This window comes from Microcaecilia unicolor, chromosome 2, assembly GCF_901765095.1.
Source record: "Microcaecilia unicolor chromosome 2, aMicUni1.1, whole genome shotgun sequence".
In the NCBI taxonomy this organism is placed as follows: Eukaryota; Metazoa; Chordata; class Amphibia; order Gymnophiona; family Siphonopidae; genus Microcaecilia; species Microcaecilia unicolor.
Genome location: NC_044032.1, coordinates 73,537,252 through 73,557,997, shown reverse-complemented (window position 1 = coordinate 73,557,997; position 20,746 = coordinate 73,537,252). Strand labels below are relative to the sequence as shown.

The following is a 20,746-nucleotide window of genomic DNA, read 5'->3' as shown; positions in this document are numbered from 1 at the left end:
GTTACCAGTTACCACTTAAGGGTATTATGTATACTGATAATTGCTTTTTTTTTTTTTTTTGGGTGGGCCTAATACATCTCTAACATTATTGATCCCCAAGGCTTTACAAATGTGAATTTCCTGCTGAGAAAAGGCCTTGCAGACCATGACTGATCATGTTACTCCTTTTGCCACTATTTTAAACACATTAATATTTCCTTTTCTTTCAAAACAAACTGTTCATATGATGGAACCCTCAACCTCCATGAACATCTAATGTGAAATACCGAATGTGCTAGGTAGCTAAAAAGGTATAGGGTTTCAGCAGGAAACATTACTTATACAAGAAAACGATGATTAGATCACTTTTCATTCTGTACAAAAGACAAACTTAAAATGATAGAATTCTTTTTGCTAGTTTGTTAAAGTGGTATTCCAAATTTATGCAATACAAATTTTGATAAAAGCAAGACTTTGAAAGTCTCCCTACTAATAAAAATATTGCTTTTGATAAACAAATGTGAAGCATGGCTATTAAAATACATTAATAAAACTAATGGCTAAATGTGGTTGTTTGTGCATACCACTACTAAAAGATACTCATCTTTAACTCACACAGTCATTTCTACATGTCTGACAAGAACAAAGAGTTGCCTTTGGAAAGGAAAAGCTTATTATAAAGAACTATTTATACAAATGTAATTAGCAGTGGTATGACATAAAAATATGTAATATCTTCAGTATGAAATTCTCTTACTTTATACACAAACACATATATAGTTTACAATTCAATTGTGAAGTAAACATAGCTTAACTTTTGAATTTTACATCTGTAACCCTGTTCAGGATAAATTTGTTTGAAACCAAAGATCTGTAACTCTAATCAACACATAAGGTACTGGGTTACTTAACCCAGAACAAACTGTTATTTTATTCTTTTCTTGCTATGGCTTGAACTATTATAGTATCAAGATCACTTCAGACAGGTCTGGAAAGAAATTGAAGCATACAAGAAATAAACTATAGTTTCTTTTTATATCAAAAAGTACTCTTGAAAATTGTGTTTGGCACAGTGCTAAATCATATATAGTTAATACTAAATATTGCAGGATACAATAAAACCTAGATTTAACTTGTGTTTACACCCTTTTAAAGGATGAAAATAAAAAGATACCAATGATTTATAAGTTGGTCTATACAAACTGTATAAACAATATTTTATGTCTTCTTCTGAAAAATGACTGATATAGTAAATTTTACATAAAAGACGGCAAAATAATATAACTGGCTTTAAAACAGATTTTTTACAATAAAAAATTCAAATGGAAACAGACAAGTAACAAAGAGAAGTAAAAAAATTTATTGCAGTATTCGTTCCACCAGATTAGCTGGGGATCCCTTTTTCCTTGTATTATTCAGGGTGACCTAATACATCAAAATCTACATTTACAAAAACTCCTCCTGTAGATAGGTCATAGATACTGCATGCTTTTTTTTTTCAACAGAATAAATTATATATCCAGGCAACTCTGCCATTTTACAGCCTGGAAAAAAAAAACAATGCTTCCCTGGAAACTGGGCTAAGCTAAAGAAAGCCATCCGCTGCTAGGTTAAACTCCAAGTACACTTTATTAAGAACATTAACAGACTAGTTTCCAACATTCACTTGTTTATTTTTTTGTTTTGTTTTTTTAACAGAAAGATTTTTTCAAGATATAAACAATTTTTGTTAAACTATAATACAGTGGGAGTAAAAATGAACTGAGAAGTTTCTGCTGCACAACAGCGAAGGAAGCTCCCACAAAAATGTTTACCAAACATTTCCTTCTGTCCATTCCTGTGTCCCAGGTTCCATTCTTACTCTTCATAAATCTGATTTTTTGTTTTGCCAGAATGATGAAATTTCAAGTGTTTTTGTGTTTTTATTTCCTGTAAATCTTGGCTGCATGTACAAATTCATTAGCTGGAAGTTCCATCCTTGGCTGCATACAACGATCGTAAAGTCTGAACAACTTTATTAGTCAGCTTATTAGCACTCGTTAGAACAATTTTTTTGTAGATAATGTCTGACTCTTTGATAGTGTCTACCCAAGGCACCAGTTTACGGCCATCTCGGCGCTTTGCCTCAGCCCAGGCACCACTGTAGGAGCCTGCCATCCAGTGAACACTGAAGCCATGGCTGGTTTTCTGTACTACTCGAGCAATCTGTGGTCGATCCTTGTATTTTGGACAGCAAATTGCAATGACATCCATGATGTCCACAGTTTCATTCATTTGTGCTGCCGAGTCTGAAGAATCTGAATTTCGTTTGGACTTTCTCAACTAAGTAACAAGAAAGAAACAAGGCATATTAACATAGGAGAAAGATGCTAAACAATAGGTTTTAGTGTGTCTACTTTACAAAGAAAAGTAAAAAAAAAAAATAAAAAATTAAAAAAAAAAGGAACAAAGCAAACCATACTCCCCAGGATAAGAAGGAATCTTTTACTGCAGAAAAACAGGCTTATGGTACAGTTAATACACAGCCCTCAAGAGCAACAAGATGCAACCCCAATATTGTTTCACCTTTCTGCTTCCTCCAGGGGTTCATTGTGTCTGCTTCCTACCATGATGCTTGGAGTCAGGATTTCCTCGCACAGGTCCCCCCTGCCAGCAATGGTACAGGTCAGAACCAGCAGTGTCAAGGGATTGTCATAGCTATAACTTGTACCCCTGTCCTTAATACTACTGTATGTGATGTTAAAGGCATTGACCACAAAGCTACAAAATGGTATTGCAAAGGAAAAATAAATTAAAAGTGGATTTTCAGCAAGGATAATTTAAAAGTACAAACATTCGTAATTTACTTTTGTTAGCTAAACCCTATCCATAAAAAAATGTAAAAGTTGAAGAATATTTACATATTTTTCTTCTGGGAATTAGTTTCATATGCACTTTGGTTCCCATGAGTAATGGTGCTGGCTAGGGCTAAGAAACGTGGATGCAAGAAGTGTGCAAGTATTCCTACACAGCTCCATCACTGCACCTCAGGCCTGACCTACATCTATCATTCCAGTCATGTAGTGCTCTTGAGTAGTAGCTAACATTTCTTCAACAGTTCTCATAAAAGAACACACTAAGGACTGGATTGTCATTATTAATCTCACTTTATTTGGGACCTGAACTAGAATTTGAACTTATGTTTCTAGAAGTAAAAGCTGAAGGGATAATTTATTGTACCACCTGTCCATTTGATGAAGGCAATATAAAAATATGCAAATTTCTCACCCCTGAAGTGCCTCCTGTTCTGTCCTCCCCCTCACTTTCATCATCCTCTGTCTCAACTGTGTTGTTTTTCGGGCTGCCTCCTCCAAGCAGAGAGGTAATTGCTTTGTTTCGAGCATCTGTGCTAGCTGACACCTCCCCATCTTCTTCATCTTCATCAGGATCCAGATGTTCCATAAGTAGCTTGAACTATAAAAAAAGCACAGGATCAGATAGCACTAACTTCCATAAAACAAAACGAAATGCAGGAAACAAAGTTTAATAGCAGCTATTTGACACAATAACATTTAAATGAAATTTACAAACACAGTAAAGTATGGGACACTGAAATTTTCCCCACAGAAAGGAATTTAAGATCAGCAACAAAAATCATAAAACTAGAAATAACTTAAAATGGTTATGAATATGATTTATGACACCTGATATACTGCTGACAATACATCTCTCAGCAGTTTACAGATTTAAATAAAACACAGGCTATATAAGCAATCAAAGAGGCATAAATAAGTCAATGCAAACACAAAGTAAAAAAAAAAACAGAAAAAAAGAAACGCCATGACAGAAATTGATGATGTTTGGCACACACAGTTTTGTGCAGCAATATAAAAGCTTAAAAGGACCAAAGAGGGTAAAATACAAATCATTATGCAGAGTCTTATATAAGATGACTGGGGTAATCTGTACAGACAGCACAACCAAAATTCTAAACATTGTGATAACCTGCACAGAGCTGCATTTGCAATTCTAAACAGCAAGTGTATGATTGCAATGGGTTTCCAAGAAGGCTGTGACATCCTGTACAAAGTAGCCATGGTTAAAAACTTAAGCATCAATGAACAAGTATTTTGGAAACAGCCTAACAAATAGCAATGTGCCGTGTGGATTATTACTGAAATTTGTGGTAAGACATGAAGGGCAATCTAAAGTTGTACCTGGGGCACTGAAAAGTTGTATAACTTGCCCAAGATCACAAGGAGCTGCAATGGGATTTGAAGCAGGCTCCCCTTGTTGTTAGCCGGGTGTTCTAACCATTAGGCCATATAAATTCCTATACTTAAACCAACTACTTACTATGAGGCTCATTTTCAAAATTACTGTGTAACTTTGTAAGTCTAAGTGCTTCGAAAATATGCTTTTACGTTACTAAGAGGGTTTAACACTATGTTATATTTCAGTGAAAACAGTGTTTTATTAAAAGTCAAATTAGCTGTATAAATACATGAAAAATCATTTTTCATCTCAACTGCTAGTATTACTTTTGGTATAATGTATTTTATAAATGCAATTTTATCTTTTGTTATTCAACACAATCTAAATTATGGGAACCACTGGTTTAAATTCAATTCCTTACTGTATCTTCCAGTTGGTATATGAGTATTTTCCTCCCAGCTGATACTCAAATTAATAAACTTATCCAATTGGATCTCAATGCTTCCAAGCTTTGACAGATCTCCAAGAGATCACACTTTGCTCAAAATTTATATGAGTGCCAACGCTATCATTGGAGCTAATCTTATCATTGGTCCTGTTTCTAAACGGACCTAGTGTTCACAGGTCAATGTAAAAAAAAACACACCCCAAAATAGGAGGAAAAACCATTGGCCCACGAGCTCTACGCCCTATCAATATATCACAATGTTGAGAGGGAAGTACTCGATGAAAAAGTTAGTTGAAATCTGTCAACCGCTAACTTTCTTATTTATACTTTCATTAACTTTCTTGTTTATGCTGAAACAAGCTAATCACTACCAGAGGCGTAGTGAGGGGAGCCGACACCTGGGGTGGGTCGCCGCTGCGCACCCCCCCCCCCGGGTGCAGCACGGCGCACCCCCTCCCCGGAGCGCATACCCCCCCTCAGAGCGCATACCTGCGGCGAGGGACGGGCGGGAGGGCCGATCCGCCCCGACTGCACGTTGCTGGGGTGTGTCGGCTCCGCGCTGATTCACTGCTCTCTCTGTCCCGGAACAGGAAGTAACCTGTTCCGGGGCAGAGAGGGCAGTGCACCAGCGCGGAGCCGACACCCCCCCCAGCGGCGTGCACCCGGGGCGGACCGCCCCCCCCCCCGCCCTACGCCACTGATCACTACTATAGAGAACATTCTAACATTAGACTTTCCAATAGTAAAAGAATCAACTGTCCACTTACCTTATTCGATAGTCTGTCACTCTGCTTATGGATTGTTATACAGTTGATGAGTGTTCGATTCTCCACATAGCTAGCACCCTGATGCTGCTGACATCAGCTGTTCCTGCTGACTCTTTTTTTTTCCTTTTTACACTCTGCTGCCACTAACATCAGCTGTTCCTGTCGGTTTGATATCACTACTGTCAGTTGTTTCTGCTGGCTACTTTTCCCACCGCCAGGTTACCAGGTAACCGCCAGGTTACAAAATCACCCACCGAACCAGATCGGAAAAGAGAGGTGGAGGCATAGCACTAATATACTGAGAAAAATTCACCACCGAAACCACAGCCGCCTCCATAACACCCCAACTAGAAATTGCCTCATTTAGAATCCATAACAACTCCCTAACCGATCACCTGAATTGCGTATTATTCTACAGACCACCCGGCAACTGGAAGGAAAGTCAGCCCACCTTCATGGACTTCATATCAAACAACTGTGTAAACAACAACAACAACATACTGCTACTAGGTAACATTAACCTACTACTTATCATTTCTATAGCACTACTAGACGTATGCAGCGCTGTACACTTGAACATGAAGAGACAGTCCCTGCTTGACAGAGCTTACAATCTATTTAGGACAGACAACCTTCACCTAGAAGACCCCAACTCCACAAACGCACTTGAATGTAAAGACTTCCTACAGTCCTGGGATTTTAAATGGCACCACATGCAAACCACCCATATCAAAGGACATACATTGGCCTCCTTTCACATAAACTACCTACAGACAATAACCTATTAATAACAGACATGACTTCCCTATGAAGAAAGACTAAGGAGGCTAGGGCTTTTCAGCTTGGAGAAGAGATGGCTGAGGGGAGACATGATAGAGGTATATAAAATAATGTGTGGAGTATATGAGTGGGAAGGGTAATGTTCAATGCATAATAGAGGGACATGTGTATTATTAGATAGGAGAACAATCCTTTGAAGGAGCACATTAAGAGGACCCACCAGTAAATATTGTTGGGATAATACACTGAGTAAAACACGAGTTATAAATATTGGAGTTTCATATAAAAGTTTATTGTTAATAGTTCTGCATTGTACAGTAATTATACATGTACACATTATAGATATAGGAGTAGACGGAAGGGATAGGGGAGAAAAGTTTGGAAAACATTGATGGACATTTCAGGTTTAGTAATATGTACTAGACTTTGCTGTTATACGATTTATATTGACTGAGATGGAATTGTATACCATGTGACCTCATCAATAAAAAATTGTTGAAACATAAAAAGAATGTGTGGAGTGGAACAGGTGGATGTGAAGCGTCTGTTCACGCTTTCCAAAAATACTAGGACTAGGGGGCATGCGATGAAACTACAGTGTAGTAAATTTAAAACAAATCGGAGAAAATTTTCCTTCACCCATCGCATAATTAAACTCTGGAATTCATTGCCGAACGTGAAGGCGGTTAGCTTAGCAGAGTTTAAAAAGGGGTTATACGGTTTCCTAAAGAACAAGTTCATAAACCACTAATAAATGGACTTGGGAAAAATCCACAATTCCAGGAATAACATGTATAGAATGTTTGTACGTTTGGGAAGCTCGCCAGGTGCCCTTGGCCTGGATTGGCCGCTGTCATGGACAGGATGCTGGGCTCGATGGACCCTTGGTCTTTTCCAAGTGTGGCATTACGTATGTACTTATGTACTTATGACATCAAATGGACAGCAATACCTTGGACTGACCATTACAAACTGAACCTAACTCTAAACTGGCAGAAGAAGGGCTCAAACAGTACACCAGAACGTACTACTTACACTACAAGAGGGCAAATTGATCCACAAATATTCTGGCAACAAATATATGACAACGAATGGACAACACGCACTGATTCCATACTTTATCTCAACCACTGGGATGGCAGATGCAACAGCGTACTAAACAAAATAGCACCCTTAAAAACAAAAATATCAAAAAGATCAAACACTATACCTTGGTTCAACGACAAACTAAAAAAGCTCAAAACACAATCTAGAAATCTTGAACGAGTATGGAGAAAGACAAAAGATGAACACACAACGCGTGGAAACAAATACATAGAAAATGCAAATACGCAATAAAACAAACCAAAAGGTCCTACTACAAAAGAAAATTAGGACCGGACTACAAAGATATGAAGAAACTATTCCAACTCGTGAATAAGTTATTAGACACCTATCACCACAACCAACACAGACATCCCACCCGCAGACAAACTTGCCAACTACTTTAACAAAAAAAATAATAAAACTATGCAGCACACTTCCTCATCACAATACCGACATCAAAATCTTCTTCAATGATCTGGACCCATCCTCTGAAGGATACCCAGCTGACCGCATTTGGACAACATTTAATCTCCTCAGCACCGAATCAGTTACAAAAGCGACTCACAGGTTCACCAAGATCCACTGCAAACTGGATACATGTACCAATCATCTACTCAAGTCTGCCCCAGACCGCTTTATAGCAGACCTTACATCCCATCTAAACTTCATGTTACAACAAGGTCTCTTCCCTAAGGAACATGGCAACATCCTACTCACCCCAATACCAAAAGACGCCAAGAAAAGCACAAACGATATCACCAATTACCGCCCAGTTGCATCCATCTCATCAGTAGTAAAAATGATGGACAGCTTTGTGACTAAACAGCTTACGGAATACCTGGACAAGTTCTCAATACTACATAATTCATAATCAGGATTCCGATCCCACCATAGCACCGAAACTGTCCTAGTCACCCTCCTAGCCAAATTCAAGCAGGAGACTGCCACAGGCAAAAGCATATTCCTCCTCTAGTTCGACATGTCGCGCGCATTTGACATGGTAAACCACAACATACTACTAAGAATACTAGGCCACTTCGGGATTAAAGGAAACGTACTTAACTGGATCAAAGGGCTTTCTAACCACCAGAACTTATCAAGTAAAATCAAAGTCAAACATATCACCACCGTGGAAAGCAGTCTGCAGAGTAACTCAAGGATCACCATTATCACCAATACTCTTCAACATGATGATGATTCCACTGGCACAGTCCTTATCCAACCGAGGCCTTAACCCATGCATTTACGCAGATGATGTTACAATATACATCCCCTTCAGACATGATCTGACAGAAATAACAAACAAAATCAACGATAGTCTGAACATCATGGACTCCTGGGCAAACTCATTCCAACTGAAACTGAACACAGAAAAAACACATTGCCTCATCCTCTCCTCTCCATATAACAAATACAAACCCACAACCATAAATACTCCAGGACACACCCTCCCTACCTTGGACAGTTTGAAAATACTCGGTGTCACACTCGATCGTAACCTTACCCTCGAGAGCCAAGTAAACTCTGTAACAAAGATAACATTCTATTCAATGTGGAAACTCAAACGATGAAAACCTTTCTTCCCAAGAGCAACTGTTCGATACCTAATACAATCAATGGTCCTAAGCCATGCAGATTATTGCAACGGAATCTATGCGGGCTGCAAAGAACTCATAAAAAAACTCCAGACTGCCCAAAATACAGCAGACAGGCTGATATTCAGCAAAACACGCTTCGAAAGTGCCAAACCCCTCCAAGAAAAGTTACATTGGCTCCCAATCAAAGAAAGAATCATCTTCAAAATCTGCACCTTAGTCCACAAAATCATGTACGACGTAGTCCCAGGATACATGACAGATCTTACAGACTTAGCAATAAGAAAAAGTCAGATTGTCAAGATCCTACCTAAACCTACAGTACCCAAACTGCAAAGGACTGAAATACAAACAGCTTACGCAGCCGGCTTCTCTTACATAAGCGCACAACTATGGAATGGGCTCCCAAAAGCTGTGAAAATAATCCACGACCACTTGAACTTCAGGAAATCACTAAAAACTAACCTCTTCAAAAAGGCCTACCCCAATGACCCCATGCAACCCTCTTCACCTACCAACACCGCATGACTATGATCGAACAGGACAACACGCAATCTTCATCCATTCCGACCCTCCACTTATACCTCATACGATCACTATACAACTTTGTATTTGTTATCCACCGACTGAAATAAATAAATATCTTAAAAATTGTGAGAATGGCAAACTGGTGATCAAATGTTTCGGATGCATGCTATCAAAAGACAATAATGAATTACTGTCTGTAGGTTTTGTGTAGATATCTGTATGTATAGCCTGTCCTTGCTTCTGAATCAATATGTCCAGAAAATTCATTTGTGCACAATGCACCTTATACTCGAATTTAATCATGGAATGACACTGATTAACTCCTGGGCAAAGAGTTCAAATTCATTCCTAGAAACTTCCCACAGAGCAAATACGTCATCAATATAACGTCCCCAATATTTTACTTGATTAAATTTAGGGGAACTGTATACATATAATTTCTCAAAGCGTGCCATGAATAAATTCGCTATAGAGGGTGCAAACGTCGCCCCCATAGCGATATCACTTCTGTTTCCATAGAATTTCTGCAACAGCTGATTAAAGTGGCACTGCTGAATAACTTCTTCTTGTTTGATGAAAAGCTATACCTCCAAATCTCAGGTCTCGCTATGGGGGCGATGTTTGCACTCTCTATAGCGAATTTATTCATGGCACACTTTGAGAAATTATATGTATACAGTTCCCCTCATTATTGTCTTTTGATACCATGCATCTGAAACATTTGATCACCAGTTTGCCATTCTCACAATTTATAAGATACAGGAGAGTTTGTGATTCATCTCAAGTATATGGTGTAAAATCTGGTGACCTCAAGGAAACTGGTCCACAAAGCTCAAAAAACAGCAAGATTTAATGACAGAGAATGGCTACTCACTCAGAGGGAGAAGGATTCAAGAATTAACTGTATTTTGAAGTACACTAAAGAATCCGAAAGAGTAACAACTATAATCAAAAAACATTGGAGAATACTGCAAACGCATGATGTACTTAGAAAACAAAAATTGATGGTATCATACATCAGAAATACCAATCTACAAGACACATTATGCAGTTCGGATGTATGGTCTAGCAAAGAGAAAGTTTGGGGTTACCATAGAAGATGCGGGAAATGTTGCATATGCCCTACCATCATTGAGGGATCAATACTAACCTGGCAAAATGATCAACAAAGAATACAGGTTCGAGGAGATACAGATTGTGACTCTACTAACGTGATCTATGCCTTTAGATGTCCATGTAGTAAACTATATATTGGCCATACATCTCAGAAGTTCAAAACAAGAGTAATTGAACATAAACATAAGTATAGTACACAGGAGAATGGAAGCCCCGATGACACAACATTGTATAGAAATGGGACATACGTTTGAACAAATGGGTTTCATGGTGATAGATAGGATTCAAAAGGGCAAGAGGGGGGGGGGGGGGGTGGATATTAAAAAACAGCTCTGGCAAAAAGAACAGAGATTTATTTTTCAATATAAGACCACCGCACCAGAGGGTATGAATAAAAATATTGAATGGAAAGCATTTTTTTTAGGGAAATATACCCCTTTAAATGAAAAACGGGTGCTGATTGGTTGGTACCGAAACAAGGCGTTCATTTAAAAACCGCGGCCATCTTGGGGCTAGAAATCGTCCGTGGATAATGTTGGGTTGAAGTTTTTCTTCCTGAAGCAGCATGAGTATTTTGCGAAATGAAAACGAGACGTTGGAGGAGAAATCGAGGACGAGAATCGTGTGAATATTTTACAACTACTGGGCGAAAACACATTAGAAAAAAAGAAGAAAAAAGTAAAAAGAAAAAAGACCGGCAGGAGCAGATGATGTCAGCAATATCAGAGTGTGAATTGGAAAAAGAGCCGGCAGGAATAACTGATGGTAGCGGTATTAAACCGACAGGAGCAGCTGATGTTAATGGCAGTAGAGTGCTAATGAGAAAGGAGAAATAAGTCGGGAGGAACAGCTGATGTTAGCGGCAGCAGAGTGCTAGCTGTGTGGAGAAACGAGCACTACCGGCAGGAACAGTTGATGACAGCGGCAACAGTGTGAACTGGGAAAAGTAGCCGGCAGAAACAACTGATGGTAGTGATAAACCGACAGGAACAGTTGATGTTAGTGGCAGCAAAGTGTAAAAAGAAAAAAAAAGTCGGCAGGAACAGCTGATGTCAGCGGCATCAGGGTGCTAGCTATGTGGACAAACGAACACTCATCAACTTTATAACGATTCATAAGCAGAGTGACAGACTATTACATAAGTACATAAGTACATAAGTAGTGCCATACTGGGAAAGACCAAAGGTCCATCTAGCCCAGCATCCTGTCACCGACAGTGGCCAATCCAGGTCAAGGGCACCTGGCACGCTCCCCAAACGTAAAAACATTCCAGACAAGTTATACCTAAAAATGCGGAATTTTTCCAAGTCCATTTAATAGCGGTCTATGGACTTGTCCTTTAGGAATCTATCTAACCCCTTTTTAAACTCCGTCAAGCTAACCGCCCGTACCACGTTCTCCGGCAACGAATTCCAGAGTCTAATTACACGTTGGGTGAAGAAAAATTTTCTCCGATTCGTTTTAAATTTACCACACTGTAGCTTCAACTCATGCCCTCTAGTCCTAGTATTTTTGGATAGCGTGAACAGTCGCTTCACATCCACCCGATCCATTCCACTCATTATTTTATACACTTCTATCATATCTCCCCTCAGCCGTCTCTTCTCCAAGCTAAAAAGCCCTAGCCTTCTCAGCCTCTCTTCATAGGAAAGTCGTCCCATCCCCACTATCATTTTCGTCGCCCTTCGCTGTACCTTTTCCAATTCTACTATATCTTTTTTGAGATACGGAGACCAGTACTGAACACAATACTCCAGGTGCGGTCGCACCATGGAGCGATACAACGGCATTATAACATCCGCACACCTGGACTCCATACCCTTCCTAATAACACCCAACATTCTATTCGCTTTCCTAGCCGCAGCAGCACACTGAGCAGAAGGTTTCAGCGTATCATCGACGACGACACCCAGATCCCTTTCTTGATCCGTAACTCCTAAGATAAGTGGACAGTTGATTCTTTTACTATTGGAAAGTCTAATGTTAGAATGTTCTCTATAGTAGTGGTTAGCTTGTTTCAGCATAAACAAGAAAGTTAATGAAAGTATAAATAAGAAAGTTAGCGGTTGACAGATTTCAACTAACTTTTTCATCGAGTACTTCCCTCTCAGCATTGTGATATATTGATAGGGCGTAGAGCTCGTGGGCCAATAGTTTTTCCTCCTATTTTGGGTTTTTTTTTTCACATTGATCTGTGAACACTAGGTCCGTTTAGAAACAGGAGCAATGATAAGATTAGCTCCAATGATAACGTTGGCACTCATATAAATATTGAGCAAAGTGTGATCTCTTGGAGATCTGTCAAAGCTTGGAAGCATTGAGATCCAATTGGATAAGTTTATTAATTTGAGTATCAGCTGGGAGGAAAATACTCATATACCAACTGGAAGATACAGTAATTTTGCCATATTACATTTCGTTCATCTGATTCTAGCAAAAGATAAAAGGCATTTAATATACTGTAGATTAAAAACATACAGAATTAGGAAAAAGTAATTAATGGATATATGACTTACATCAAGATACTGTTTTGTAATAGTTCTCTTTATTTCATCATTGATTTTAGTGCGAGCCATGTCACTCCGTAGGAATTCCAAGGTCTGCTTGGGGTTGAAATGGATTCCTGTCTTCCTGTTTATCGCTTTATCATAAACTTTTGCAGATTCAGATGGAGAATATTTCTGGATTTTACTGTTTAGAGACAAAACAAAATATTAAAAACCTCTTTTCCACATATTATTTCTTAAGGCATCATTCATCAAGGTAGTGAACAATCATTCTTCGTTATGCAATGAGCAGACTCAAGTCTAGGCTACACCATATAGTGCTTTGTCAGTCAATGTAAAGTTTAAATGGATATAATAATTTAGTGGTACTGACAGACGTGATTACACCAAAATATGATGCAACAAAATTCAGATTTGTGATAAATCAAGTTGGCTGGTCTCATTGCTGCCTAAGCAAGGGTGCTTATAATCTGCAGGATATAGAAAAAGGCAAAATGTATTCCTAGCTGCTAACAAGTCCTACCAGACCAGTGCAGAATCAATGGGCTGCACCTATCAACCAGAAGATGGAGACAGAGACCAATCACTTGTGAGCTCTTCCCTATAAAGAGCACAGTGCAGCCCAAGTTCATCCAGCAGATGAATGGTTGTGTGCTGCATGTTTAAAGAGAAGTATTCCCTGAAGAAGCCTGTTCGGGTGAAATGGGTCCCTGTTGGGATCATGAGGAATGGAAGCTTAAGTGCTTCTTTAAAACATGCTGTGCGATTAACAATTGAATGGCAGTAAAGATTTTGAATAGTGACTGAATTCACTTCTGAAAATATATTGAAAGACTCAAATTAAAAGGATTTTTATGGAGGTTTTTAGTCGATGATTGGTCTTAGTCAGAAGGAGCCTGGGCTTGTGAAATTTAAGCGGGTTATATCAGTTGTGCCCAGCCTATGGCAATTACCTTTGATACCTGAGGTTTTTCCCCTTTAATGAAAAATTGAAAATTTAGAAAAATAAAAATTTTTTTTGGAAGAACAACAGTGTCACTTGATTTACCAATATATTGGGTGTATGTATGGTTTCCACTATTTGTTTTCAATTTACAATGTAAAATGCCATGGATACGTACAAATAAGGGTAAGAATAAATATTAATAAAACTGAGTCATTTTTGCTCTAACAAATGCAATGCAGAGTGGCGAGTCATTGAGAGAGAGAAGTGAGGAAAGCGAATTTATTCACCTGTACCAGGTGTTCACCTAGTACAGCAGGATGAATATGCACAATGATGGGTGATGTCACCAGTAAAGCTCAGACATGGAGATACTCCCCAGCGTTATTATCGAGTAGCTTCTGGAAACATCCTACCATGCATACTCGCATCTTCCCATCCGCTGTCATTGAACGAGACCAAGCCAGTCTAATATTAAAGCTGACAAAATTCAACTCCAACAGAAGGTGGATAGGGCTGTGTAGATATTCATCCTGAACACCCGCTACAGGTGAGTAACTTTACTCTTTCCAAGAACAAGCAGGATGCTATATCAACACTGATGAGAACCCCTAGCTACCAGGCTCTCTGAAATAAATAGGGATAAAACTGAAGGCCTGCAACAAGCAATGTATAAAAAAAAAGAACTGGGTATTTTTGTTAGCTTATGCTATGTTTTATTTATTAATTTATTTTTAGGGGATTCTAGATCCTGAAAAAAATTCTGAAGGACTATCTGTTGAAAATGGCTGTTGTGTTGAGATCCCGGTTTTAGGCAGTAGTGAGATGTGAATGCATGGACTAATGACCACACTGCAGCTCTTCAAACCTCCTCTATAGAGGCTGATCTCGGGTGGGCTACTGATGTAGCCATGACATGACCATCCAGAGTCAACACTGCTTGGGGATAAGTGAATGAAAAGCAGTCTGCTAGCCAAGTGGACAGAGTGCATTACCGATGGCAGCCCCCATCCTGTTGGGGTCAAAACAAACAAAAAGCTGGGTGGACTGCTTTAATCCACTCCAGACAGGTCAAGACTCTGTTGCAGGCCAAATTGTGCAGTGAGCTTTCACTTGATAGGCATGTTGTCTAGGGCAGCTGTTTCCAAACCTGGTGCCTCCAGCACCCCAGCCAGTCAGGTTTTCAGGATATCCACAGTGAATATTCATGAGAGAGATTTGCATGCAGTTGAGGCAGTGCATGCAAATCTCTCTCATGAATATTCACTGTGGGCATCCTGAAAACATGGCTGGCTGGGGTGCCTCCAGAACCAGGTTTGGGAACCACTGGTCAAGGGAAATATGTTGACAGAACTATCAACTGGTTAAGATGGAACTCCAACACTACTTTAGGAAGGAACTTGGGCTGTGTACACAGAAATAGTCTATTGTGATGAAATTTTGTGTAAGGTACATCAGCTACCAGAGCCTGTAGCTCACTAACCCTGCGTGCTGAAATGACCACCACCAAAAACAGGACTTCCAGGTCAGTTACTTCAGATGACAGGTTTTAAGTGGCTCAAAGGGGAGCTTACATTAGCTGGGTGAGAACAGAGTTGAGATCCCATGAAACTGAGGGAAATCTGGTAGGAAGTTTCATTTACATCAAGCCCTTTATGAACAATTAAAGGCTTAGCAGAGAAGCACTTACTATCTACACAGTGATGATTAGCTTCAGTGTGACTGAGGTGAACCCTTACAGAGTTGGGTTTTAGACCAGAATCAGAAAGATGTAGAAGGTTTTGTGTAGGACATGAGAAAGGATCTATGGTCTTGCCCTCACACCAGATGAAAAAACCTCCTCCACTTGACACTATGTGACCTTCAGGTGGAATCTGTCCTGGAAGTGAGCAAAACCTGGGAGACACCCTCTGGAAAATATAAGAAATCAATCTCTGGCCACTCAACATCCAAGCCATGAGGTTGGGATGCAAGAGAGACTCTTCCTTCTGCATTATGAAGGTTGGAGAACATTCCGGTCTCCAGGGATCCTGGCAAGCTGGTTCCAGGAGCAGGGAGAACCATATTTTCCTCAGCCAGTATGGGGCAATGAGGATCATGGTTCCTTTGTCTTGTTTGCGTTTCAGGAGACTTTTTGCTGTGAGAGATATTAGAGGATACTTGTACAAAAGGCTCATTGTCCAACTGAGGATAAAGGCTTTTGTCTGTTGTGTGATCTCAGTCTGGAAGAGTACCGGGGGGCCTCGTCGTTCAGGTGAGTGGCAAAGCGGTCTACTGAGCAGGAGGGGGCACTCTTGGAAGATCTCACAGGTTGATTGCATGGCCTGCCTCAGCCTTTCTGCCACACAACTGTCCTTCCCTGTCAGATAAATGGCTTTGAGAATCATCCCTTGGGAGAAGGTTCGCTGCCATATTCTGACTGCTTCCTGACACAGGAGGTACAAACTTGTTATAGAAATGATAAGTAGTAGTAGTAGACTTCCTGCTTATTGACATAATACAATGCAACCTGGTTGTCTGTGCAAACAATTTGATGTAGAAGTCAATCTCTGAAAGCTTTTAGAGCATTCCATATGAACCTTAATTCCAGGAGAATGAGCTGGTGTTGTCTCTCCTCAGCAGACTACTGATCCTGGGTGTAAAGCCCATCTACATGAGCTCCCCAGCATAGACTGGATAAATTTGTCATCTGTGTCTTGTGGGGCAGACAAATTTGGAATGGTAGTCCCTTGGCTGTATGCTGCGAATGAGTCACCAGACAATTTGATGAAAGGCGTGACAGTGGTGACATCTATTAGGTTTCCTGTGGCTTGGGACCATTGGGAAGTGACTCCACTGGGCTGTCCTCAAACTAGTTGAGGCCATCATGTCACCTAGCAATCTCAACATTTGCTGAGCTGATACTTGCTGGATCTGCCTAATCAGTAGCACCATGGAAATCAGGATTTCTATGCGTTGGGCCAGAAGAAAAGCTCTGGCTTGAGTCATGTTTAGCAGGGCTCTTATGAACTCCAATTTTTGAACAGGGTTTAGCTGATAACGAACCCTAGTAGCTCCAGTACCCAAATAGTTCTGCACATAGATTCTTGTGCTCCTTCCTTGGTTGTGCTCTTCACCAGTCAATCATATATGTAGGGAAACATATGAACTACCAGTTTGTGTAGAGACACTGCGGATACTGCTAAAGACCCTGGGAACTGACACAAAGTCAAGCTGCACAATGTGATACTGGAAGTGGTTCTTCCCTACTCGAAATGTCAGATACTTCCTGTGACTTGTTATGTATCTGTATGTGGGTGTTCTTTAAGTTCAGAGAACATGGCCAATCTTGTTCTTGAATCACAGGAAGTAAGTTGCCCAGGGAAACCATCCTGAACTTTCTTTTGCCAGAAATTTGTTCAGGGCCCTTAGGTTTCAATTGATTTGTTTTGATTTATTTGCTTGATATACTGCTAATTATAAAATGTGTTAAAGCGGTCTACAATAAAAATATAAATCAACAATGATTTTTTTTGTTTGTTACATTTGTACCCCGCGCTTTCCCACTCATGGCAGGCTCAATGCGGCTTACATGGGGCAATGGAGGGTTAAGTGACTTGCCCAGAGTCACAAGGAGCTGCCTGTGCCTGAAGTGGGAATCGAACTCAGTTCCTCAGTTCCCCAGGACCAAAGTCCACCACCCTAACCACTAGGTCACTCCTCCACTCCATTGTATGATTAGTAAACTAAACATACAATGTTAGAAATAATATAAAAACTACAAAATAATCAATTATGAAATAATAAAAATAAAACCATAATTATCTTAAATTAACCAAGTTACAACTTACAAAAATAGTATAACAAAGGTGTTATCAGCATGAGAATAATATCAATAAGAAATCAAGTCATAAAAGAACCATAACTCTCTTGGACCAGGTTTTCAAAATTTTATGAAAAGTGATATAACAGGAAATTTTGTGAAATTCCCTCAGGCAAAGGTCTAGGATGGAATGGAATCTCCTTAAAAGTACATAAGTATTGCCACACTGGGACAGACCAAAGGTCCATCAAGCCCAGTATCCTTTTTCCAACAGTGGCCAATACAGGTCATAAATACCTGGCAAGATTGCAGAAAAGCTCAATACATTTTATGATGCTTATCCCAGAAATAAGCAGTGGATTTTCTCAAGTCAATTTAATAATGGTCTATGGACTTTTCCTTTATGAAACCATCCAGACCCTATTTAAACCCTGCTAAGCAACCGCCTTTACCACATTCTCTGGCAATGAATTCCAGAGTTTAATTACACGTCGAGTAAAGAAACATTTTCTCCGATTCGTATTAAATTTACTACTCTGTAGCTTCATCACATGCCCCCTAGTCCTAGTATTTTTGGAAAGAGTAAACGATTCACGTCTACCCGTTCCACTCCACTCATTATTTTATAGACCTCTATCATATCTCCCCTCAACCGTCTTTTCTCCAAGTTGAAGGGCCCTAGACGCTTCAGCCTTTTCTCATATGGAAGTCATCCCATCCCCTATACCATTTTCGTCACCCTTCTCTGAACCTTTTCTAATTCCACTATATCTTTTTTGAGATGCGGTGACCAGAATTGAACACAACATTCGAGGTGTGGTCGCACTATGGATCGATACAAAGGCATTATAATGTCCTCACTTTTGTTTTCCATTGTTTTCCTAATAATATCTAACATTCTATTTGCTTTTTTAGCTGCCCCAGCACACTGAGCAGAGCATTTCAATGTATTATCAATAACAACGCCGAGATCCCTTTCTTAGTCGGTGACTCCCAACATGGAACCTTATATTACGTAGCTATAGTTCGGGTTCCTCTTTCCCACATGCTTCACTTTGCACTTGCTCACATTAAATGTCATCTGCCATTTAGATGCCCAGTCTCGTAAGGTCCTCTTGCAATTTTTCACAATCCTCTTGCGATTTAACAACTTTGAATAACTTTGTGTCATCAGCAAATTTAATTACTTCAATAGTTACTCCCATCTCTAAATACGTTAAAAAGTAGCAGTCCCAGCACAGACCCCTAAGGAACCTCACTATCTACCTTTCTCCATTGAGAATACTGACCATTTAGCCCTACTCTCTGTTTTCTATCCTTTAACCAGTTTTTAATCTACAATAGGACACTACCTCCTATCCCATGACTCTCCAATTTCCTCTGGAGTCTTTCATAAAGTACTTTGTCAAATGCCTTTTGAAAATCCAGAAACACAATATCAACCGGCTTGCCTTTATCCATGTTTGTTCACCCCTTCAAAGAAATGTAATAGATTGGTGAGGCAAGATTTCCCTTCACTAAATCCATGTCGGTTTTGTCTCACTAATCCATGCTTTTGAATATGCTCTGTAATTTTGTTCTTTATAATAGTCTCCACCATTTTGCCCGGTACCGATGTCAGGCTCACCAGTCTATAATTTCCTGGACCCCCTCTGAAACCTTTTATAAATACCGGCGTGTCATGGGCTACCCTCCAATCTTCCGGTACCACACTTGATTTTAAAGATAATTTATATATTACTAACAATAGTTCTGCCAGTTCATTTTTCAATTCTATCAGTACTCTTGTTTTCTTTGTGATCAGGATGCACTTGGAATAAAATCCCTTCCCCTTTTCCCCTGATGGAACAGGTTCAACTGCTTTAGCCTGCAAATGGAAAGAGTTCCCTTGTAAGCAACTCCTGGTGCTGAGAGCATCCTGTTTCTCTCTGATGGGACACAGCGAGGGAAGCCTGCAGGGTATGTGCAGGTAGCGGATGTGTGTCACTGCCCCCACTTGTGAAGTTGATGAAGTATACCAGGATGGGGGAAGTTTAGAAAGGGGGGGGGGGGGTAGAGTTGTCAGGCTGTGGGTGAGCAAGCAAGCAGGGGCAAATGCTGGATCCGGGTGAAAGGGGAGTAAGGCGGCCACTGCTGAATTGTTTTGGGTGGGCCTGTGCTCATCTGTAGCTACACCACTGCTCATGAAGAGCTGGTAAGAATGTACACAGAAAGAGAGCATAACATTATGAAAAACCTTTCTCCCAAAAGACTCCAATGTCTAAGCCTCCCTCCCCAGGGGTACTGAAGAGTGAGTCTTAGAACTCTTGGCACTTTGGAGAGTGGATTTGACCACCATGAAATAGTGAGGAAACTGGAGCTTCTTGAATGTGGGAACCTTCTGGACTTTACACAGAGTCGGCCTTCTAGGGAATAGTTTGTACAGGGAAGGGGGGGGGGGGGGGTATCTCCCACTGCTTCATCTGCATATTTGTAGGGATCCTCTGCACAGGCATTCTCACAGCATCCTTAGGGGGCCAGGGGTTGGTGGTCAAACTTGAGGATGTCCATCAATTTGGCCTTGGGCTCACTCTCAGTTTCTAGTGCAAATGGAATGGACTTGGCCATCTCCTTAATAAAATAGGTAAAGGATGTTCTCTTTTGATGTGGACGGAAGGGCTCTGAAGGAAGACCAAGGGACCTCTCCCTTTGAGAGGACCTCTGGTGTATCTTTAGACATCCAGGTGTGGTTTGAATCAGTACTTCTCTCTGGGTGTTTGAGTTTATACCTGCCTTGGTCTGCTGACAGACTTGTCAGACTGAGTAAGAGTGTCAAGGAATGGGTGATCTCTGGTGCCCCGAGTAAGTTTACTCTTCTGAGAGAATGGACAATAAAACCACTGACTCCGACACCCTGTGAGTTACCGGCATTGATGAACATGCGACAAGCAAAACATGGGCCTCCAGGATGGGCAGGATTTCCAGGAGGTCTGATATCAAAGCCCTTGATGCCTGTGCATCA

At 40.2% G+C, this 20,746-nt stretch overlaps 1 protein-coding gene across 1 annotated transcript in view; it reads right to left on the bottom strand.

Annotated features, from left to right (window-relative positions):
• Window positions 1-1,665: 1,665 nt before the first annotated feature.
• Window positions 1,666-20,746, bottom strand: part of NIPBL (NIPBL cohesin loading factor) — a 1,064,356-nt gene continuing 1,045,275 nt past the window's right edge. The window contains 3 exon segments of the mRNA XM_030191924.1: window positions 1,666-2,301; window positions 3,247-3,432; window positions 13,010-13,184. Of these exon segments, the coding sequence (XP_030047784.1) occupies window positions 1,939-2,301; window positions 3,247-3,432; window positions 13,010-13,184 (724 nt within the window). The 3' untranslated portion in view covers window positions 1,666-1,938.